The sequence below is a fragment of the Saccostrea cucullata genome, unplaced genomic scaffold (genome assembly GCF_032062105.1).
Source record: "Saccostrea cucullata isolate Sc308-1 unplaced genomic scaffold, CSIRO_AGI_Scuc_v1 ctg4570, whole genome shotgun sequence".
NCBI classification, from domain to species: domain Eukaryota; kingdom Metazoa; phylum Mollusca; class Bivalvia; order Ostreida; family Ostreidae; genus Saccostrea; species Saccostrea cuccullata.
The window spans coordinates 152,386-176,962 of record NW_026922232.1 but is presented as its reverse complement, the minus strand read 5'-3'; the positions used below and the strand labels follow the sequence as shown (position 1 = coordinate 176,962).

The 24,577-nt window shown below is 33.9% G+C and overlaps 2 protein-coding genes across 2 annotated transcripts in view; one reads left to right on the top strand and one right to left on the bottom strand.

Annotated features, from left to right (window-relative positions):
- Positions 1-3,909: 3,909 nt before the first annotated feature.
- LOC134261427 (uncharacterized) lies at positions 3,910-4,863 on the bottom strand. The gene has a single exon (XM_062743870.1). It carries the CDS (start codon positions 4,861-4,863, stop codon positions 3,910-3,912), a length of 954 nt encoding a protein of 317 aa, XP_062599854.1.
- A 411-nt stretch (positions 4,864-5,274) lies between these two features.
- The window catches only part of LOC134261426 (uncharacterized), a 75,201-nt gene continuing 55,898 nt past the window's right edge, over positions 5,275-24,577 (top strand). Inside the window, exons 1-6 of the mRNA XM_062743869.1 lie at positions 5,275-5,365; positions 9,574-9,788; positions 10,208-10,388; positions 10,480-10,725; positions 11,834-12,019; positions 20,548-20,635. Of these exons, the coding sequence (XP_062599853.1) occupies positions 5,275-5,365; positions 9,574-9,788; positions 10,208-10,388; positions 10,480-10,725; positions 11,834-12,019; positions 20,548-20,635 (1,007 nt within the window). The remainder of the gene's footprint in view (positions 5,366-9,573; positions 9,789-10,207; positions 10,389-10,479; positions 10,726-11,833; positions 12,020-20,547; positions 20,636-24,577) is intronic.

The following is a 24,577-nucleotide window of genomic DNA, read 5'->3' as shown; positions in this document are numbered from 1 at the left end:
TTAAAATTCAGCGATGTCTCTAACGATGCCTCACATCGCTCCTCATCGGCAATCCATCATTAACAAATCTTTCAAGGAACGGCCGATGTATGGCAGAGCATCGTCCAATATCCGTTGAATCTGAGGTCATCGGGGGGTTGAGTGGTGGGCAACAGACAACGGCCGATCATCGGTCGATGTTCGATCAAACATTGGACCGTAGTCGACCGATGTACGAACGATGTTCACCAATGTATTAGCGATGTAATATACATCGGCCGATTATCCTGGAACATCGTTTTATGATTAGCAATGCATCGCTGGGCCCTTGTAAAGTATCAGTCACATTATCAAGCGATGGGGTATACGATGAGAAACCGATGCGTTTTTTGATGAAAATGGCGTGGTTGCCGGCCGGACACCACAAGTGATCGGACGCTGACTGATGCCATTTTGCGAATCGGTGGGGTCATCAGTAAGAAATAATTCGTAGTTAAAATTCAACGATGTCTCCAACGATGCCTCACATCGCTCCTCATCGGCAACCCATCATTAACACATCTTTCAAGGATCGGCTGATGTATGGCCGAGCATCGTCCAATATCCGTTGAATCTGAGGTCATCGGAGGGTTGCGTAGTGTTCAACAGATAACTGCCGATCATCGGCCGATGTTCGAGGAAACACTGGCCCGTAGTCGACCGATGTACGATCGATGTTCACTAATTTATGAGCGATGTAATATACATCAGCCGATTATCCTGGAACATCGTTTTATGATTAGCAATGCATCGCTGGGCCTTTGTAAGTCCGACCGGCAACCATGCCATTTTTATTATAAAACGCATTGGTTGCCCATCGTATACCCAGCGCTGGATAATGTGACTGATATTTTAAGGACTACTAGGCCGATGTGGACCGATGTTGGGGCATCGTTAACACCACGGACTACCACCGATTACCACTGGTCTACGGCTACCGGCCGGGAAATGTGACCTAGGCATAAGTGATTTTTAAAGCCGACAAGCGGGCATGCAGAAACTTTTAAGAAGCGCTAATTCCCTTCCCGAAAACTAAAAAAAAAAAAAAATAAAACCCAGAAAAAAATGCAGACACAAAAAACAATGCACTGGAATCATGTCTTGGGATTCCGATTATCATCGGCATCACTTTCTACTCATGAAATTGATTATTCATAAATAATAAAAACAAAGGCACAATACATATGTCCACATTAATTTTCAATTTAGTGCAATTTGCATCCACACAAAAAAGCAATAAACTAATCAGTGACATCTGTATCATTTGAAGTTACCTCAGCATGATGCAAGACAACTGACATTTCATGGCAATATGGCATTTTGATAGCAACAACACTAACAATTTTAATGGATACTAGTATTTTGCGAAAAGACGAATGTTCATTTTAAAATTGAGAACTGAACGCATCATCTATATTTCGGAGGTCTCAGTTTGCTCTGCTCCTACTTTGTATTGTTTTATGGGCTTTTGATATTGAATACTGTTCGTTATCTCCGTATTTTTCAGGTAAATATTTCCAGTTCTCTTTGTTTTCTCTGTGATAACTCTTTTTATGTTTGTTGAGTTGTTTTCCTGATCATTCAACTGGAGTGTACATTTCGCCAAGGAATAGGACAAACTTAAGCTAAAGAGGCCTAATATGCTTGTAAATATCGTGTGACTGTCTTTGGTTTTGGCATTAGTGGGCGGGGTCTATTGAAATTGAGATGGGAGGCCTCGTGTAATATACATCAATTATTAGTCTACAATTTAAAAATATTAATTTTTAAAATCTTTCATATTAAACTCGCGTCAATGATTCGTTAATTTCTAGCTGATAAGGTAATGTTTAAATAGACGCGCTTTGGAAATCGTGTTTGGGGTCTTAGCCAGGTATACAGCTTGTACATTTTTTATGCACTGTTTTCTTATCAAATGCATGGGAAATGTTTAAGAGTTCATACAGCTAATATTTTGCTGACTGATTTTTAATAACTATCAATGATGTTCACTGAAAATCTTTATCTTTAGGCCATCGGAATACAAAACGGAGCATGACAGTGCTAAAGGAGACATTGATGGTAAAAGAATCATTCAAGTGCAAACTGATTCATTTCAGAATATGTTCATACCATTTAATATTATATCAAAATGTTAAGCACTGAAAAAGTATGCATTGAAGTACTTTTAATCTGCCTTTTTGAAAGTCATTTTTGTCTTGGTAACCAGTAGATCATTGCATTTTTGACTACAATGTATTTCTTCAGAAAAACTTTCCATGTGAACCTTTATCTAATTTTGCTTTCATTTTTTTTTCCAATAAAAGTCTTCATGATGGATATAATTTTCTGACATTATGAAGATCAAAAGCCACAATTTCTGTTCCTAACTTCACAACTCATTACACGGGGGAAACGTGGTTTTCAGGAACTTGAATTTTCCAATTGAAATAACCAATCTGCATGTATTACCAACATACAAACAAATACTCAAAATGTAAAAAAAGTTTTCCCCTATATTTTCATTGAAAAGAACATATTTGTTTGTCCCTTTCGAAGATTTTCCCTCATATTGAGATACCACTATCTGACAATGGAGGACTGCAAATATTAAGTTTTTCTCAGCATTTAAGGCCATTGAATAGTCAGGATTTTTTTATTACCAGCACCTACTTCGACATACTACCTCAATTTATAGGGTCTCCTTTGATGGAGGTCTTCACGCCTTGCACTGGGATTCAAATCCGCGACTTAATTGTCAACACCTTATTTCGCGACTCCATAGAGCAAACGCTCTAACCACTACGCCAAGCGGGTAACATTTTGTTCATTTTATAATGTATCATATACTTTTGTTCCATGTTTACCTTCTATTCCGTGGATATCACCAATTGAATATTTTTTGATATTCCACAGTTTTGACGACACAATAGATTCTGCATAAAAAGTAATGAAGTAAAATAAAACAGATTCCTATATGAACACAAGGTAAAGCATTGTTAATGATGTATAAAACATCGGATTCAAAATTTTCCGATGAATTGTGGTCGGATATTATTATTATTCAACCCACGCCACTCGTTTGATTAAATTCATAGGATATTCTATGCACATCCCATGCATATTGCATCTTTCAGTCCTTTTGAAACACCACCTAACTGTTCTACATGGCTAGCAACCAATTTCAGATTGTAATACTGCACGTATACATATTTGGCGTATTCAAAATTAGTGCAACCAATGGATAGGGAGTTTTTGGTGTGATCATGAACTTGCACTACACTTGATCTTCATTTATTACCATATCATCGGCTGCGCCAAACCCGCTGAAATATCAATCTCGTCTTTTAAATTACACACATGTACATCAATCTTGACAATACGAGTTCAAAACAATTTACTGACATGAAGGATGAATAATGTTTCGCAGGTACATAAAAAAACTGTTATTGTTCGAATATGTATTATTATTGTGTTGCACCTTTCTTCAGACTATCCCTATAATTTGCAAAATAAAACTAATGTCAAATGTTGTTTATTGTTGCTGCTTCTTTATCATACATCTATTTAAAAACATTTTCTTCTTGTGGGTATGCAAACAATTTCAGGTGATACAACAAAAGACCTGTACTTGGAAACAATGACCATTAAGCAGAAATTCGTTTTTGCTAGCATTTATGTCATTGATGAGAAGTAATATACATCAAATAAAGAACTAGTGAATGGTTTCCCAACTACATGCATAATTTAATATTTGAATGTTTTGGGAGATGGATGGTTCTATTACAAATCTTAATTTATGCCGTTACTTTTGAGGTAATTCTGTAGTTCTATATATCTATATGCACAGATTCTGTTTTTACAATTCGAACCAACCCAGAGAAGTTGATTTCTGTAATCATAGCTCAGGCTTCATGGTGTTTCTACTCCTTGTTTCGATGTCTGCAGCAAAAAACAATAGTTGCCGTCTTTGTCAATCAGATGAATTTGGAAAGTGTGACGATCAGACACAAGGATATTGGAGAGAGAGTCCGTGCAGATTCCTTGTGGTAATAGTCGTGATCCAGAGGGAGGACCAGTGTAAGAGAATCGATATTGCCCGCCTTTATCTGTCACCACCACTCCGTAGTCGTAATCAGAGACAACGATGTCTCCATTACTATTCTCAGTTATACAGACAGGTCGGCTGTACAGCTTCTTTCCTTTGCTCTGGTATTGGATAGTCTGGATGTGGTCTCCCGTACTCGTCATCCGAGTAACTTTGGCTTTTGTGTAATCACAGACATCTTCATTCCGCTTCCTCATCAAAAGTAACAAGTCTTCGGTTAGAAGTGAGCTGTGTAGGCACCATGGTCTCCATGGTTCCGATGTTTTAAGTAATGTACTCACTGTGTTATCTGTTGAATATACTTTTTTAATATTATAAAACTTGTCTATATAAATCAAATCACCTATCTTGGTTGCTGCATGAGCCTGCCTACCACTTTCTATATCGCTCAGCTGATGTAAGATTTCACACTTGAAGTTTATGAAAACGAGACTGTTATTGTCACTGACACAAAGCTGATTTGACGAAAGGCAGGAAATGTGGTAACCACGGCTAATACCTTTAACTGGGAAAATTTTCCGTAAGACAGCTGTTTCACTAAGTTTAAAAAGCTGCTCGTTTCCTATTTGTCTTTTCTTAGAGCCTGGAACTTTTATGTCGAGCAATAAACCAATAACGTCTCCTCGACTGATTTTGTCAGAAAAGGATACTTCTTTGATTTTTTCTGAAAAGCTTTTGAATTTGAATAAACTATGTTTCTTGAAGACTAGGAGGAATTGCACTGGTCTGTTCATTAAAAGTCCACAACTGTTCTCCATTTTGTGGAAAGAAGGACTATTTATTGATGTATTTTGCTGTGATTTACCAAGTGAACACTGCATAATTACTTCGGATAACACCATATCTATCTGATTCTTTAGTGCTTCAGCCTTAATGATCATATCTTTGCAGATGTAGAAAATATCCCTCTTACAGACAGCCTTCTCTCTACTAATTATGGGATTTCTTCCTACTAATATAGCCTCACAATTTGGGAGCACACCACTTCTGATATGAATTATCCTCTCCCCATAGTGTTGTCTTAGCAAATTAAAGGCTGTCTCGAGGAGATCGTGTGTCCAGTGTCCTTTACATTTCAAACAAACTGGAATACTACACGACAAGCACCACATTTCATATATAAAACCTGGGTGTATCTTGCATACTTCGTCTTCGTTTTTTTCTCCAAAATGTTCTTGATGAACGATGACATCATGATGTCTAGTGTCAAGATCTACGACATGAACCGCTCTGCACTGAACACAGAGTCCTTGATCACAGGTTGTACAGTAATAATCTTTATGTTGATGGGAACACTTTAACACAAGGTCTAAACGTATAACATCATGGGTTCTAGTATTCTGCATTACCAAGTGTTCATCTTTGCATGATTCACAGAGACACAAGTCACAATTGTTGCAGAAATAATCTTTTCTTTGATGAATACACTGATATAGATCTCTAAATTTTATAACACGATGGGATGAGGTAAAGTGTCCCCTGAGATGTTTGGTTGAACAATGGCTACAGAGACCCCGGTCACATGTTTTGCAATAAAACTCTATGTCTCCATGAATGCACTTAAACAAGTCTTCACACCGGACAACTTCATGAGGTTCTGCGTTTATGTTAACAACATGCTCTAATTTACAAGGTATGCACAATCCTTTGTCACAAGTTCTACAAAAATAATCTTTCCTTTCATGATTACATTGAAAAGACTGATTTTCTTCTTCAGATGGAACTATGTCATGTGATCTAGTGAATTGACAAATAGCGTGGTTCTTTTTACACGTGATACACATTTTTCGGTCACATGTATTGCAGAAATATTTCTGGTTCTGGTGAGCACATTTAAACAAATCTTCAAGCCGTATAACAAAATGAGAGTTTATGTTATATTCTCTGTCATGGCTCTCTCTACATTCATCACACAAACTCTGATCGCATGTATTACAATAAGAATCCTTAACTGGATGTGTACACAACGATCTTTCTATTCGTATAACATTATGGAGTTGTTTGTCCACGGCATGTATGACTTTACACAAAGAGCAGATACCTCGGTCGCAGACATTGCAGTAGTATTCTTTTTCCAGATGAGAACACTCTTCCTCTTCCAATTTAAGAATTTTATGACTCTCCGTATTTATGTCTATACTGTGTCTTAATCTACAATAATTGCACAGGCCTTTCTCACACACAACGCAGAAATATTTCAAGTTTTGATGCTCACATGTTATTACATGGCGTCGAGTTGTCAAGTCATTCCCCATGGCAGAAAATATTCTACAATAAAGAGAAAAAAAAAGAATCAAGACATGTTGATTTTTCCGGGGTGTTTTATTTTTATAATTAATGTAGTATTTAGCCTCATTTGTATGCAAAACAATGCTAAAAATTAATTATTATTTTACACTATCAAGAGAAATAATAATAATAATGAAAGAAAAGTTTAAAACGGATAAATTCCTTTGACATGACTTTTCTTTGGGTACTAAAATGTGATCTTGTGACCTTCTAGTTCTCCCCACTTTCACAAAAAATTAACACACTTTAACTTGACCATAATATTTTGTGCTAGGGCTTTCATACTTCACACGTGCTTTGATCTTTAACACAGTTAAAACCATGTTGGTTTGGAGTTAAGAACTTTAATTTCAAACCTTACACGAGGGCCACAAGAGAGTGACGAAGTAGGTTATTTTCCCATATTTCCCCAATTCTGGTGGTCAAATCTGTGACACTTTAAAACCTTCAATATTAGCTAACCTACGGGGACATCATTGTTTCACAAAGACACATTGTTAATAAATGTATTACCAGTCAAATACATTCCTGTAGATGTAAAATTATAATAACTGCTACATGTAAGTCCTAAAAAGTATTTCTGCACCCTTTTGTTGCCTTCGTATTTTCTGGTCTTTAGTATACACTAAAAGTACCTAACGACTTTAAAGACAACGGTAAACGACCTAAATGCCTCACCTAGTTTAAATCAACGAAAATTTTATCAACTTTCGAGGTGTTTCCATCAAAATGTTCATATAAATTGGCTTTTTGGTAGAAAAATCTATCATTTCTGATACAGCAACAGTTTGAAAATAATTTACGAAAAACTATCAAATTGTCATTTAAAATTCTCAAATGAGATTCAAATTTTAGAAACCCAATAAAATTAACAATAAAAAAGGATGAAAAGAGCAGATGTATAGATGTACTTTGATACCTCCCATTGGAAAAGTTTTAATATTCAAGTGTGGCGGATGTTTGCTTTTCATTTGAAGATAGTATAGTGCTGAAATAATAAAAGTACCAATTTCCTGCATTCATTTCCTTATACGACATATCCAGAACTTTTACAATATTTTAGATAAATTGGAATCAATAATCATAAAACACCTGGTTTAAGGTCTCCCATCCAAAAATCTTTTTAAATTAATTAATCGTGTTAACATAATTGGTTTTAAAAGAAAACTTTATGGAAGAAAAATTTAATTTTTGAATAAAAACATGACTTGAATTAAAAATATAAATAGTGTTTAAAAGAGATTATCAATACTGATAACCTTGTTATAAACTTGTTGAAAAACCTTAGTGGATGTTGATATTTCTGTCTAGTGTCCATAAATGTTCTGCCTTAAATTTGTATTATTTCAATTGACTATTGAGTTTGATAAGTGTTTGTTATCTGCATATTTTTTCAGTTGTCTGTTTATAAATAAATAACAATAATAAAAAAAACATCGAATGCCTGATGTCCGATGAAGCTGTCACTCTGATATGTTTTGAAAGGATTAGTATTTTATTAAAAAAAATTACTACTTTTATGTTTCACAGGATCTCATCCAATACCATGCTATACAACCAGAAATACAAATATTCTAAAAATTCATTCGATATCCGCAATAGTTTGGGGAAAATGTGCTTTGGATTTCCGTGTCACAAAACATATTGATATCATATAAAGTCAACATGTTATTCTTTCATTTATATTTACGTCCTTTCAAAAAGGCCATTTTCCCCATCACGTCTAATGACATTACATTATATCATAAGCTTGGTATACAGTTAAAATACACATAAGTGTTGTTCTTTTTATTCATTTTAATTATTTAATCTATCCCCCCCCATTTTCTTCTATTTCCGCTGTTGTGATATTCTCAAGTATAATAGTATATGTCCTTCCTCTCTCTGATTTTGTGACAGGTTTAAGTTCAAGCCAGTAAAACTAGAGTCTCAGACAAAATATATGAAAAAATATGTTTGAAACAAAACATATCTTTCTCTGCAATACTTATATTTAAAAAAGAATATTAATGTTTGAATGAATATAATGGGGTTTGTTTTGTGTGTAATAATTTTATTTTATCGGAAAGCAGAAAAATTTCCGTGTTATTATACCGCTTTCCACAGATGTGGTACATTTGACCCGTTTCCTCTTAATATGAGCGGTAGATTAACAGTGGTGCAGCTGAAGGGTTCAATCTAATTCAAATAGTATCTTTAATCAAAACGATTTTTCTTTCATTCTGATTTCTCTAACCAAGTCTATCAACAGATTTCATAGTATATACGAACATGAAATTCATGTCGCTCTATTCCTAGGGAAACATTATTGTCATTGACGAAAAAGCTTTCAGAGCGAGTCAATCTCAGAAAAATAAAAGTTCAACTCAAGAAAGAAAAATCACAGCCAACAAAAGTTACTTACCAGATTTTAACAAATTAACGGAAAAAAGCCAAACAAAGAAAAAAATGTTGTAGACACACAAATCAACTCAAATTTACATGTATGTAGTCATTTTGTACAAAGGTACTTTTGAGAAAAGTACGTACATGTACATAAGCCATAAGAATTAATTTTTGTTATAATAATTGCATTTTATATGTTTTATAAAGTTATTGTTATAGCATGGTTCTTCTCGTCTCAATATTCCTCTAAATATATAAGGACAAAATGACAAGATTAAAATGTTCACTGAGATCTTCTGAGAAACCATTTGAAGGTCACCAGATTTGATCACGTGTTCAACATTATTATTTATCTTTTAATTTATTGATAAGTCGTAAAAGCACAAATGATAACATACAGTGAAATATTATATTGCATGAATGATGAAAAATGCTATTCGTTATTCGCTAACATTTTAAGAGAAGCAATTAAACATCACTTTCACAGCCTAATCATTTGACATCAAATGAAAAAAAGCCTAGTCAAAAATTAGAAACAAGCACCAGGAGGTGGCATAAATATACAATTCCTGTTTAATGTCCTTGTAAAACAATATTTGTAAATGCTAAATGTACATGTATACGAGGAATAGTTGTTATTATAACTAAAACAATATGCAGGTGTCTTTCTTTTTTGTGTTAGTGCTTCAAATACGTAAGTTTAAATAGATAGCATGCTGTATATATATATTAATTATCTAAGATCTTGATATGATAAGGTATGTTACTTCAAATAATCAATTTTGAAATTGAAGGTTGCGGATACAATAAGCTTATTGTATCAAAGAACATATCTGGTATCAGGGGTAGTTTGACCTCTCCTGGTTACCCTGGTAACTATCCAAACAACGTCAGCTACACATGGACTCTGGATACTGGACATGAGAAAGCAACTGTCGACTTTACCTTTGATGTATTTGATATTGATAAGTATCACAGTTACCTTTCCCGCTGCGCTGATTTCTTGGAGGTAAGGTATCTGTTTGCAACCTTCGATAAACTAGTTTGAAATCACTATATAAGTTCATATAAGTAATAGCTTACCTGACAGCCACTCTTTTTATTTAAATCTGATTATTCTTTTGCTGTCGAAATAAAATTGTTGCAGTTAATTATCCATGAATTCATTTTATCAAACAGATCTCTCTTTTCTTTTCATCGAATTCATTTTGTTTTCAAATTTTAATTATTATAATATTCATTTTACAACCTTTCTGCATCAATTTCACGCTCAGTGATAAATTTATGAACGAAAATTTACTGAGTAATTTTCACAAATATTTTTTTCTTAATCATAATGAATACAAAAAAAACATTGACACAAACATTTTTTTAATAGCATAAATATATGTTATATTTTTGTTCATGTGCTTTTAAAAAACACAACAGGTTTTAAATAAACTAATATCTATCTATAAGATAACAGAAATAGATCCGTGCTGTTTCACCCCTATACACAGATGTGGTCAGTTCAGCCCTTTTCCTTTGACTGTGAGGGGTAGATTGATAAGGATCAATTTTGTCTCTGATGGACGCCATACAGCGAGAGGGTTTAGTCTAGCATGGATAGGTAAAGTAAAAAAAAAACTTTCTTGTAATTTCTTAACTAATAAACTTTAAAGTATTTTCCTATTAATTTTATAACTAATTTTCTATCTCAGTCAGTCGACCAGCATCAATGAAGATTACTACACAAGCAACACCATCCACCACAACAACACAAAAGTCTACTACAAGAACAACAAAACCCCCTGAACTAACAACAATTACCCCCAGAAAAGAAACCAAATTCACTACAAGAACAATATTTATCGACACTACAACTCAAACAACAAAAATGCAAAGAGAAACAACATTGAGAACAACAGCACAAAAATCAACAGCTATTTTCTATAGCACCAAAAAAGGTATCTATACCTTAATATCTACATTTCCAAATAATTTCCTTAAAATTTTTTGCAATTAGGAAGACTGTTCATTTTCTCATTACGTTCAATGGATGAGCATTTTAAATATCTCTATTGTTACGTCATAATACCGCACTTGACGTCAAGACTATATTGCAAACTAAGTGTTCTGAAAATAACAGCTGATTGGCATACATTTTGTTGCAAATTATCAGAAAGGTTATGTAAATATAAGATATAAGTTTTAAAACTTAACAGGTATATGAATTATAACACTTCATGCTAACGCTCTTCATGAAATGTGCTGGTGTGAAACGTAGTAGTTCATAAACTCATGAATCTTCAAAAATTAAATTCATTTCTTGAATAAATTGTTTTATGTCCTTTTTATCGTAAAAATCTTATGACTTAGCTTAAGATTAATAAAATTCCTTATCACTCTCTTACATAATAGTATTTGTTATCCCTTTAAAATTTATTCCTATACAAATTTATAAAAAAGAAGTCCAACATTTCTAATGTTTTGCTGAGCGGACATTGGAAAATCGATGTTGGGCCACTGAGTGAGATGTTGGACCGGTCGATGAGATGTTGAACCGCTTACTTCACAGAATGGGTGGCACTGAAGTTACATTACGGAAGACAATACAAATATATGTTGGTAAAAAATAAAATGAAAGGTATAACAAAACATTTGTTGACTGAGTTCTCGGGCAAAATGCGTTTTGTCGAACCTCGAACCAATGCAAACTGTCTGCCTTAGACCTATATGTCTCAGGCAGACAGTTTAGTTCTTTGGTCCGACAAAACGCATACCGCCCACGAACTCAGTCAATAAATATATATTATTTTCCTTTCATATATTTTTTTACAATGTTGTTTGATGAATTACAAAAGTAAGGTTTTCCTTAATCAATTTCAACGAAGATATCCGTAAGAGATACATGTAGGGACTCTTTATCTTAATCATAAAAGTTTTGTGAAAAGGATCACTGATTTATTTTCATTTCATTTAATGTTGGTTGCTTTAGATAAAACGACAAGGATCTGCCTAGTACAACAGCGGACTTTTGCCTTACCTAGATATGTATATATTATATTTTATCAGCAACAACGAAAATAAATCTGAAGACAACACCGACTGTACTGGCAAAAAAGATATCAATAATGAAGGAAACACCCCCAGAGAGCGAAACATTCGATCCCAGTTTAAGGAGTACGAATCAGCTGACAACAAAATTAGAAAATAGACATATTCCAACAAACAACAAAACAACGACTATCCAGAATACAGGTACATATTTAGGAAATAAACAACGTTATTCAGCAATGCTTTGCTGGCATATTCCATGAAGCGTTCAAGTGGGGCATGCATGAAAGAATGCCTCAAAAGCTTTTGCTATTCACAAGACCATGTTCACCGAAAAATCATAGAATATTACTTAAATTTGCATTTCTGTGATGTTTTCAAGAGTATCAATGGAAATCCTGCCTAAAAAGGGGCACGGGTGGTTGTCATATCTGAAGAAAATCAGAAGACCAAACTCATTATTATCCCACCTTATCTCGCATAAATCACATACAAAATAATATTTACTTCTAAAACACAGTTTTCTGGATACAATAGGTGTCGCCTTAACTTTTTGTTTTAATGCAGTTGTAATGCGTCATCATAATCTACACTCTCGGAGAAAATTAACAAATAACAATATTAATTTATGAAAAGAGAATTTTTTTCGATTGATTTTAAGTAAAGAATGATTTTCTAACGTAAATTCTTTTAAAGACTTCAATTTGATCTTGAAAATGATGCATTTTAACAAGATTTTTTACTTTAAATATGAAATAGATAGAGATCTGTCTAATTTCTTAAAATTCTTACTATGCAATTATACAAACTGATTTTTATATAGATTATTATATATATCATATATATAATTATTATATATATCATATATATAAATGTACTTTCAAATGTGTTCTGTAAATGGGGTAGTTTGTGCTGCACCTGACCAGTACAGGAAAAGGATGAATTATGGCAGAAGTTGCTTTCATCGTGCTATGAATGAAACTAATGCATGCAGGTTCATAGAGAGGGAAAACAGGCAGTATGAAAATATACAATTATGAAAATATATTTAAGAAAGTTTTCTATTCTGAAATCGAAATTATCTGTCAGTCAAATAAATGAAGATAATAAAGAGTAATCCGGATCAAAGTCCATTAAAGAATACAGTTCAGGAGCAGAGCATACACGGGAATCTAAAACATCAGAGCAGATGAAGTAATAGGTGTCATGAAAGAGTGAGCATCTCCTGTCGAACAGTCACACCCGAAGTGTGTTCCTTATCATGATCGGGAAATGAATGAAAAATCCGTCAACAATTCAGTGTGTATATAGTGGACTAAAAATCAGTACGAGAAATTTAACGTCAGTCAGCATTTGACTCTTGAAATGATTGATGTCTTTGCTGACAAGATCAATGTATCGACAAATGAACAAAATGATGACTTTAAACGAAACTGCTGATATTTTTGTTTCGTGAACTTGGTTATAAATAATTTACCTCGTTATAAAAATTGTACATACGTAGAGCATCAGGTGAGGAAGGTTTATTGCTGCATTAGTAAGGGATGTTGAAGATTAAAAAGTTCAAGTCATCAGGTTTATCATAAAGTTGTGTTGTTAGATTACTATTTGGTCTTTAAGTAGTAAAATATTCAAATACGAAACTGGTGTGTCAGACTGTGTGGTATCTTTTTTCAAACTTGTAATGTTACTAGTAAGAACAACACATGATTTCGCTTTGGATGCAAATCTATGACTATTTCATACATAGATAAACAAAGATACAAAATGGCAGAGTTAATATGATATCCTGGGAAACATTTGACCGGTGAGCGATACAGTTAAAGATTACAAAGCAATTGAAGTTTAAAGCATTCAGAGTTCAGTATCAGCAAATATAAACAAATTGCTCGGTTCTGTTTATCATAAACGTTTGCACTTAACATTACATCACTCCTTTTGTTTGAAATAGAATTAAATCCCAAATGAATTAAAATAGGAATCAAAATAAAGATAAACAGACACAACACTTTTGTCTAATTCTAAGTAGATATAAACACAGTCACAGGTAATATTTCTATTAATACACTGTTCTTGTCACTTATTCACTAATGGTAACAATTTACACGCGTAATGGTGTTTTAAATTACATTTTTTTCAATAAGTCTTTTAGGCGCGCGGATTTCTTTCTGAGGACGGCTGGGTCACTCACACGGAGAGTTATCTGTCTTCACGGGTACGTATTTCAACGTCAACTTCGAGTTCCTCATCCTGATCTGCCTTATCTTCTAACTTTTTGAAGTGCAACGCGTTTCTTATAATTGTCTTCTCATTATTCCCGATGGTGGACATAGTATTTTTAGTCTTTAAAATTTCATGTGGTTTTGAATCAAATGGGGTTTACAGTTTAATTTTTTTTATTGTTATACCAAAACATTGTCTCCTACTCCAAAATCTATTTCCTTTACCCGAGAATAGTGATTGCATGTTGTTTCATATTTAATTTAGCTTTAAGATCATTTTCCTCCGTTTCCGTGTGGATTTCGTATTTCCCTCATCTGTTTTCGTTAAGAGCTTCTACATCCATCTTGGTCCTGATTTTCCGGTGAATAAAGCTTCGAATGGAGATACTTTGTTCGACAATGAGGTGTAGCTCTGTAGTTCCTTAGAAATGTAAAAATTTCTTTTTTCAAAATTTTATGCTCCACATTAGCTGCTTTGATTGTTTTCTCAATTGTTCTCATTAAACTTTTGGATTCTGCATTTGCTTTAGGCCATAAAGGAGCAATTTTTCTGTGAGAAAATCCTAAGTATTCCGAATACTAGTGAAATTCTGTTCCGTTAAACGGAGGTCCGTTGTCAGTTTTCAGAACCTTTGGTGTTCCAAACTCCGCAAATAGTTTGTCTAACCTAGGAATAACAGCTTTTGCTGACGTAGACTTAAGAAAATGCACTATTGGGTATCTAGAGTACTCATTCATAATAACCATGAGATAATCTCCCGAGGGAAATGGTCTACAAAAATCCTTTGACAATTCCGTCCAGGGTCCACTTGGTAAAGGTGGAATCTTAAACGGCTCGAGATGTTTTGTTTCTGTCGTAACTTGGCAAGGTAAACAACCCTTTAATGTCGATTCAACTTGTTTATCAATGCCCAGAAATCAAACATTTTCCCTTAGCAACGACTTCGTATCTACGATACCTTGATGTCCTTCGTGTGCTAAACTTATTATGTGTTTTCTGAGTGAGTGTGGAACAAACAGTTTGTCCTTTCGGTAAACTATCACAGAATCCGAAACAGTCAATTCATCCTTCAATTATATACAGATTGCCAGTCTGGTCGGGTTGATTTTTTGAAATCAGACCATGATCCACTCCTCACTGTATTTCGAATACTGGTATCAGTACATCGTTGTCAGAAGCCTTCTGAATTTCATCCAGAGTCATTGATTTCGGGATATTTGTCTGGACTACAAAATTGGTGCAACTTTCAACAGAGAACGATTTTTCATTTCCTTGACGAATTGGGTGACGTGAGATATAGTCACTTTCCAGGTTTGTATTTTATGGCGAAATCATACGGCTATAGTCTCAATGCCCATCTTTCAATTCTGGCAAGCGGTTTTGATGTTGGGTTCCCAAATATTAATTCCAATGGCTTATGACTAGTTACAAGTTCAAATGTGTTTCCAAGAAGATAAAGGTGAAAATGTTCTCAACTCCAGACAATTGAAAGGGCTTCATGTTCTGTCTAATAGTATCGTTTTTCCACTAGAGAAAGCGTTTTACTTCCATAGGAAATAACTTTCAGGTTGCCATTTCCATCAATTTGAGTAAGGATAGCTCCTAGTCCGATAGGACTTGCGTCGACAATGAGTTCTGTGCGTCTTGAAGGGTCAAAATAGGATATTACTGCACTACTGGTTAATGCATCCTTAATATTCTGCATCGCCTGTTCATGTTTCTTTTCCCAAGTCCATTTCCATTGTTGATTCTTTTTGGTCAGTTCACATAGAGGTTGTGATATTGTGGCGAAGTCCTTGATGAATCGTGCACAGTAGTTAGCAATGCCAAGGAAACTGGATTGCTTCAACGTTCTTGGGGTCAGCTGATATCCCATTTTCAGAGAAAATAAATCCAAAGAATACACACCTATCTTTGTTCAGCGTAAGGTTTTTTTTTCTGTTTTAAGAGCAACTAATTGTCGTGTTCCTCCTGGGATTTGCCATACACAATAATATAATAACTTATATTGCGTGCTCCAGGCATGCCTTCAATAGTTTGTTGTATGTCTGCCTAGAAAACTTCAGCTACCAAATTTACTCCAAAAAGCCTTTTGTAGCGAAACAGTCCAGCATGTGATGAAAATGTTGTGATATATCTCGATTCTGGAACTAACTCAAGTTGGTGATAGCCTTTGTTTATGTCCATTTTTAGAATATCTTAGCTCAATTCAAATCAATAACAAGTTCATCGATTGTAGGCATGACATGGCGTTCTCTCAGTATAGCTCTGTTAGCTCTTCTCATGTCAATACAAACTCTCACTTGGTCAGGAATTTAGGTTTTGGAGCTACTAAAATTGGTGACACCCACGGAGTCGGTCCATCAACTTTTTCTATGACGTCCATTTCTTCCATATCTTTAGCTCTCGTTCTAATTTCTTTCGTCAATGAAACTGAATTCTGCGATGTGGTTGCGTAACGAGCTTTACTGTTTCGTCAATGTGAAGTTTCACTTTAAAGTCTTTCAGTTTTCCTCTCCCCTCAAATCGATCAGCAAACCTTGCTAATATAACAGATTGGTCAGTATTTCAATTTTGTTCTACAGCATTCATTGTAATCGAAATAAGTCCATGCTTTTGTGCGTCAGCGCAGCTAAGTAAACATCCACTCGCACTCTTCACTTCAAGAATTTCAATGTCGATAATCCTGAACTTAGATTCTATTTCAGCTCGAAATTTACCTATTATCGGTAACGCTGCTTTAGTTCCGTTAGCATGAACTTTAGCATTTGATTTTGACAACTTAATTGGTTTCTTGCGACTTACTCTTTCAAACGTCGACTCATCGATGACAGTAACAATTGCTTCGGAATCCACCAGCATGTCAACTTTCATCCCATTTATTTCGACATTTGCAATAGGCAAAGACTTTGTTGCATTAAGTTGGAAAGAAAATGACATTGGAAATGAAACAACACTATTCTCGGGCAAAGGATATCGATGTTGCTGCATTAAGTTGTAATCCAAAAGCATATTCTTTGGTTTGGGTGTGTGTAAATTTCTTATCCAAATTGTTTGCAAAATATCCAATTTTCTTCTTTGATACACGTTTGTCCTGTGTGGGCTTTCCTTTCCACAATTGCGACACTTATTTGTTGATTCCTGTTTCCTGGCTTAGACTTATACTGCTTTGCAAAATGTCCGATTTTCTTGCATTTGATACACGCTTTGTCCTTTGCTGGGCACGGTCTATTTTTATGTGGCCATTGCTTTCCACAATTGCGACACTTATTTGTTGATTCCCTTTGTTTTCTTTGCTTACACGAATTCATTTTCCTGTTTGCCACAGCATTTATGATGTCCATTATTTCACCTGATCGTTTTTTAGCTTGTCTAAATTTGTATATTTAAGGAGGCTTGGATTTTTCGACTTCATAAAGTGATCTTTCGCTGAATCTAGAATTTGTTGGAGAGTTAAGTCAGGTTTACGCAGCGCTTTGCGTCTAAGACGACTTGACTCACATCCTTGAATAATTTTTGATTTTATTTCCCTATCTACATCTTCGAACTCACAGTTTTCTGCCAATTGTTGCAGTCTTGTATGATAGGAATCCATTTCACCTGATTGTTGTTTAGCCTGTCTAAATTAGTATATTTGGAATTCAAGGTTTTTCTTTTGGTTGAAGGGCTCTGTCAGTTTTGTCTTTGCTGCATCATAATCATTTGGCCCACCTGTGTCATCAAGAGTGTCGAAGATGTTGTAAACATCATCTTCTCCATAGTGTAAGAGCATTGCCTTTTTGCGATCATTCCTGGTAATTCCCATAGCAAGGATGAAATTTTCAAATCGCTGGATCCATTTTTCAAACGCTGTCCTATTGAACTTTGATCTGAAAAATCAAACTTCGGAAATGGGGGAAATCTAGTAGCCATTATTGATATTTCTCGGTCAAAATATTAACAACCGCTCAAACACTATGTAAAAATTTTATATCCTCGAGGCCAATGTAATGTTGCTAGTTTCACATGATTTCGCTTTGGATGCAAATCTATTCATGCATAGATTACATGGATAAACAAAGATACAAAATATCCTGGGAAAGTATAAACATTTGGCAAGTGAGCGATAGAGTTAAAGATTAAAGCAATTGATGTCAAAAGTAGTCAGAGTTCAGCATCATCAATGATAAACAAACTGCTCGGTTCTGTTTATCATAAACGTTTGCACGAAAACATTACAAAACTCAATGGAATATATCGTATCGACATAAGAATGGAAATAAACGTTGTTAACTGGCAGTACATTGTCAAATATCAAAATGTCAAGTTTAATCCGTTGCCGAAATTCAATAAAAATGCTGAGAACATGAAAATCTTAAGTGCAGAGATATTGAGTATGATATTTAACCCCGAATCCTTAAGAAAGGTCAAAGATTTTCTGACAACATGCTGACATCACAAGGTAAATAGGTTTATAAGAAATGATGTTTTCTTTTTAGCGAGCGCAGCCAGCGTCGCTAAGCAACGCTTGCGAAGCGAGCTCAATAGACTACCATGTAAGAACAGAGAAAATTCAAAATGAAATCTTTACATACGTCAGGCAAATTTCTCTGTGTAACATTCCCAGAATTCCTATTTTTACCAAATGTCCTTTGCGCGAATAAATAATAACGTAAAGCATAAAAGGCTTTCTGTTTGTAAAATCCTTCAAAGAAACAAAAAAAATAACTCTGCGATGTTTTTCGATCATATTGCACTAGTTATATAGGCCCCTAGTTTCAATCAGACGCTCGTCTGTCTCCGTAAGTTCGGACGAGCTCAGTGACGTCTTTTGACGTCACAGCTGGTCGAGATGTCTCGTGCAGCTTGATGTTTGAAGTGACTGATTAATTTTTCAAGTGTTCTTTGTTGTAGAATTGCGCACGCCCCGACGTTCACACCGTAAAACATATTAGTTAGATAACAAAATGGGGTTAGCTTTTAAAATGAACATTAAATTTCCTGGAGTTTAGATAGCAATATGAAATACTTGATATTAATGTGTATCTCTTGTTTTTTTGTTTGTTTTTGTTTTTGTTTTGTTTTGTTTTTTTTTTTTTTGTTCTTGTTGTTGCTGTTGATATTTTGAATTTGAAATATTAACAACGCAAAAGGATTTATTTTTCAAATCATTTGTTTCCTTTTTGTTTCATTTTGATACAGCATATGACTGCAATTATCATAAAGCTTACATTCATTTGTTTTAGAAGTTTCCATTCTTTTAGTTGAGTAAGAATATGTATATTTTAATTTCAATGAAATTATGTTAATTATAACATAAATCATCGAAAGCAAAAGATAATGTGCATAATTGTCATTCTACCGGGTATATTCACATTGTTTTTAAAATGTTATTGAATGTTTAATGAATTGTGATATAAAGGATAAAAAAGTTAATTTTAAAGATTGTATACGGAACTGCAACATTTGAATATTAGTGAAAGAGATTTTATTACCCGATCAGAGAACTGACATACATTTAGCTTACATTCATTTGTTTTAGTAAATCTTCAATTCCTTTAAGTTGATAAAACTATTGCTCATCGTATAATTATGTATAATCCTTTCCCATTAACGATTAAAACCACTTCATCTCCCAAAATTATCACAGATTTGAAAAAAAAATTCCAAGAGTTATTAAATCTTTGCTTTGAATTTGCTCTCGTGTAAATTGAAAATATATTTTGATACAAGAACTATCTGAATACGCATCGATCAAACTACGTGAAAAGCTTTTTATAAATCGAGTGATATCTGTAAAATGATAGCATATGTTCTACCAGAGTCTCAAATGGTACCTACATACAAAACAGAGTTCTGCTTTAGGAAGACCTAAGAAGATCCGAAATTATAATTATTTTGTCGCCATTATACACAGAAAAAAATGATTTTCATATGTTGAAATTTATGCGATAAAAAGAACTGGAACTATACTATACATAAGGATTCAGAGAAACATTCGATCCATATTCCGAATCCTTGATCGATGTCTGAAACCCATGGAGTTCAGCCACCAGGCTGGTGCAGATCACAAAAAAAAATAAAATAAAATTGAATTAAATTAAAACAATCGTAGCGTTTTTCTTAAACTTAATATACTTGTATTTCTCTGCTGCTCTCCCCTTTTTCATATTTCACTACTTATAATAACTTACTTATAGTGAAGCACTTGCACTCAAACTCTCCAAATTACCCTTATTCCCTTGTCCATTTTTTTTTTCATTCTTCGCGAATCCATTTTAGACAGGCTTTGCTGAAAGCAAAGTCCTTGCTATGGTGGCAGATCGATATCTTTTTATATAAATAGCAATCAAAACAAAAAACCAAACAGGTTTACTTAATATTGAGTTGCTTTAAAAATGTGCATTGAAATTTTTTTAATTCCCTCTACTGTAATAACCTGCACGTTCAAACAGAAATTTGAAGCTTTTAGAATTATGCTGACATACACATGGATAAATTTTCTGATTTATATTAATGCTAACTTTCAGATGGCTACATTTTCGTTCTTCAATTAACATTGAATGGACTGTTCCTCATTACCATAGTTTTACTTGGATTGAAATTAAAGACAACGATGTGAGTAGTGGAGAAAAGGTAATTATGCATAAATTGTTCAATAAGATGTATACATGGTATAGTTCATAATATATGTTTTAAATTTAAAAAAAAAGCTTTCTAATTTTGAATTGAAACACAATTATTTTACTGGATGAAAAATAGATCCAAAGATATTACAAACATTTCAATTAAATGCAACTATTTTTTTCATTATTGATAGGACTTGTAATATTTACACACTAACCCTACATGTATCCAGTTGAGAAGTTTCTTAAAATAATAAAGTTAAATCAAAATCTTTTTCAGCCAGCAACGACGAGAATCTCCGCACATATACACAAGTGCCATTGAAACATCAATTCAAGAAAGTGAACATTACCTTAAAGTCAAAGGAATGTTTTCACAGAAGGAAGGAAAAGTCACAACCATTGAGGAGTCTTCAATTGATTATGTTGAACCCATTCCTGTTTATGTTGATGTTATTTAACGAGGCCGAGTCTAATTCGAGTGCGCACGACTTTGCACAGCTTTTTAATTTCATACAGAAAATTGTGCGACATAACATCTTTGCCAAATATTTTTATTTACATAGAAAATTAACATTATTTGTAAACTCTACTGGTATGAAAATGTGATTTTTCGACAACAATTAGGAAAAATCGCTGAAATGGCTCTAGCGACGTCACAATTTTCGGAATTTGTAAGCAATGCATGACGCTGAAAAATAACGCATGACTCGCTTGTATGTTCAAGACGTCCATGGAACTTAACATAAAAACTGATGACAGATCATCCAAAGAAATTTACTAGCAATCTAAACATTGCTATTTTTACGGGAAAAATGATAAGCGCCGATACTTCATCTGCACTGATATTTATTAATACCATAATATGGCAAATTTAGAGCTATTGGGCTTTGAAGAAAAATGAACTTAATAATTAATTCCTAAACCAACGTAGATGGTGAATTATTTTTTTTATTTCACAATTTGGTGACTTTTTACTATAACTTTCATATACTAGAATGAAATAGAAATCCCTAGGGCAGCAATACCAAAAAATACGGAAAAATGTGATAATTTGACGCTTTTTAAAAAAAATTCCCATACGATCCAATAGTAAAATTTGACAACTTTTGAGATGACCCCCTAGGAAATCGGAGTGGTGAACATTCGATTTTTTAATCTTAAAACAATAAATATAACAGTAAAAATTAATTATCAAAAAATTATCAAAATCCCTAGGGCAGAAATAATTAGACAGGGCATCGTTAATCCATGTATTAATACCCATATATTATCGTAGATTTTTTCCCCTAGGATATTCTATTTTATTTGTTTAATTCATATATTATTCCTTTATAATGAAGTTTCATTTAACTATCGTTGCACATAGCGTCTTAAGCGCCATTTTATTTGATCCTTGAAATGATGAACTCAGAGGGTTTTTTTTACACTCCAGTCAAGCTACTGACAAATAAATTGATTAAACAATTATTTGAAGATTGTGTTTGAATTTTGAATGATATATTTTATACAAGTAAATAGATATGCCTTTCATTTCACGTGGGTTGTTCGAAAAGTTCGTGGACAACTGTCATATATTTTTTAGATGACGTCATATGTTACATAAATTTGGTAGAAATATTTTAACAATAAATTCAAATGATTAAAATTAATTTTTTTATCCAAAATATTCCGATTTAGTATTTTAAAAATGCAAAAATCGGATCGTGGAGCAGGTCAAAATTTAGTAAGTTACAGACAATGCACTAAATAATGCCTGTAGTCATATTCTATGTAAAATGGAGAAAATGACCAAGAAATTTAAATTAATAATTGTTACATGAATTTGTTTACCAAATTATGACTTTTTATTTTGCTTTGTTGCAAAGAAATTAACTTGAGAAGATAGATAGTCCTCAATGAAAACGACAAAAACGAATTACACAGCGAGAACAATTCCTAAAAAATAAATAATAATTAGAAAAAGGATTTAACGAAAGGGCACTGGTTTATACTGTGTGAAATGTATAGGGATAGTATTTTTAGAAATTCTTGACGCTATGTTTTGACGTTTTTTTTGGGGGTTTTTTTTTTGCCGTTAAGTGTGCCCCGCGGGTACAAAGCATGTTGATTTTAAAATGAAGTAAATTGATTTCTGTTAAAACGAATGGAATGAACCTTCACACATTAACAAAACAAATATATTTACATATAATATTGTGTTGATTTTAAATTTCTAGTGAGTAATATAACAAAGATTGTCACCGTCCACGAACTTTTCGAACAACCTTCGTATATTTGATTTGGCTTTCTTTTTTTTTTTCGTTGTCTCCATCAGTTTCATAAATCTGTCTGATCATTCTATATGGGAGTTTAAAATACACAACTATTCGACTGAGATTGATTGATTGATTGTATATCGTTAAACGTCCCTCTCGAGAATTTTTCTCTCATATGGAGACGCCACCACTTGCCGGTGGTGATCTGCAAATTTTATCCTAAACTCGGCACTCAGGGCCATTGAGCAGTGAGGAATCTTTTTCGTGCCGGTTTATACGGTCCCATCCGAAGGACTGGTCCCCACGTCCCACAGTGGGATTCGAACCTGCGACGTAAGGATTGATTCCTTACTTTGCGACTCTAGAGCAGACGCTCTAACCACTGGTCCACGCGGGCGACTATTCGAATGAGAAAATTGAGCATCAACATACATTTAAAACTGTGAAATCTGAAAAGTTAATTCGGATATTAAACTAACAAATTATGAGAGATTAATACCAATTTATAAAATTCATTTATGCCTTCCATATGATAATAGTGCAAATTTAAAACCAAGTTTCCCGCAGCTCTGTTATTTTTCAGATTGAATGAAAAACCAAGAATGAGTATTGCTGTAAATATGTCATTTATCAATGACACAAATGAAACACATGAAATTTGGGAGATCCTGTGACTTTCTACAATTTGTTTCTACACCTTCTATTGGATCTCCCAACAATTAAAAGAACATCATGACAATACTCAAAAAACACAAATATATCAGACGTTTAAACTGAAAAATAAGGTGGCAACACAACAATAGGCCACAAGACAAAAACATTATTAAATACATCCCATAGTAAACCTAAGGGACGGTTGTACGGGTTGGCGGAGGGTATGTTTTTCTTACAAAAAATGGTGTGTACAAATCTTGTTAGCTAACGACTAATCAACGCAAAACCCCAAAACCTGAGACTATGCATAACATAACGTCCTAGCTCCGAAACCTGACATATACATAAAATATACTACAATCATTATATTTTAATCACAGGAATTGAAAATTACATATGCATGCATAAATAATATTATTATCAATAAAAGTACAATGCGTACAACAACAACAATAATTAAAAAAATGATAAAATATCAAGCAATAATCAACCTTTTCTCAAAATGAAGACTTCGGGCAAATACTTTGCGAGACATTAGTCCGGGACATCACAACATCATAAACATTCAATAACGTATATGACATTTATAACGTCAATAACGTTATACGAAGAGCATTAGAGTTCAAAAGTCCATTAATCTCAAATTTTGAGACAAGGCAAACACGGACCTCTTAAACACGAGAGCACCCATATTCCGACCGGTCACATTAGGCGTGGGTTCCTTGTCAAGGTCAGAAAATAACAGAAAACTCTGTCTACAATTTAGTGTGTTGATTTGTTGTTTTGTTAACGTCTTTCTCGAGATTTTTTCATTCATGTTGAGACACCAACACTTGCCGGTGGAGAGCTGCAAACTTTGTCCTATACTACGCACTTACATGGCCATTGAGCAGGGATGGATCTTTTTTCGAGTCAGCACTACTGCGACAGGGGCCTCCATTTACTTGGTCTCGTCCGAAGGATTGGTCTCCACGTCTGACAGTGGGATTCGAACCCTCGACGTAAGGATCAAATCCTAAGTC

Coding starts and splice junctions, on each gene's coding strand:
- LOC134261427 (XM_062743870.1), bottom strand. CDS start 4,863: ATGGAGAACAGTTGTGGACTTTTAATGAACAGACCAGTGCAATTCCTC.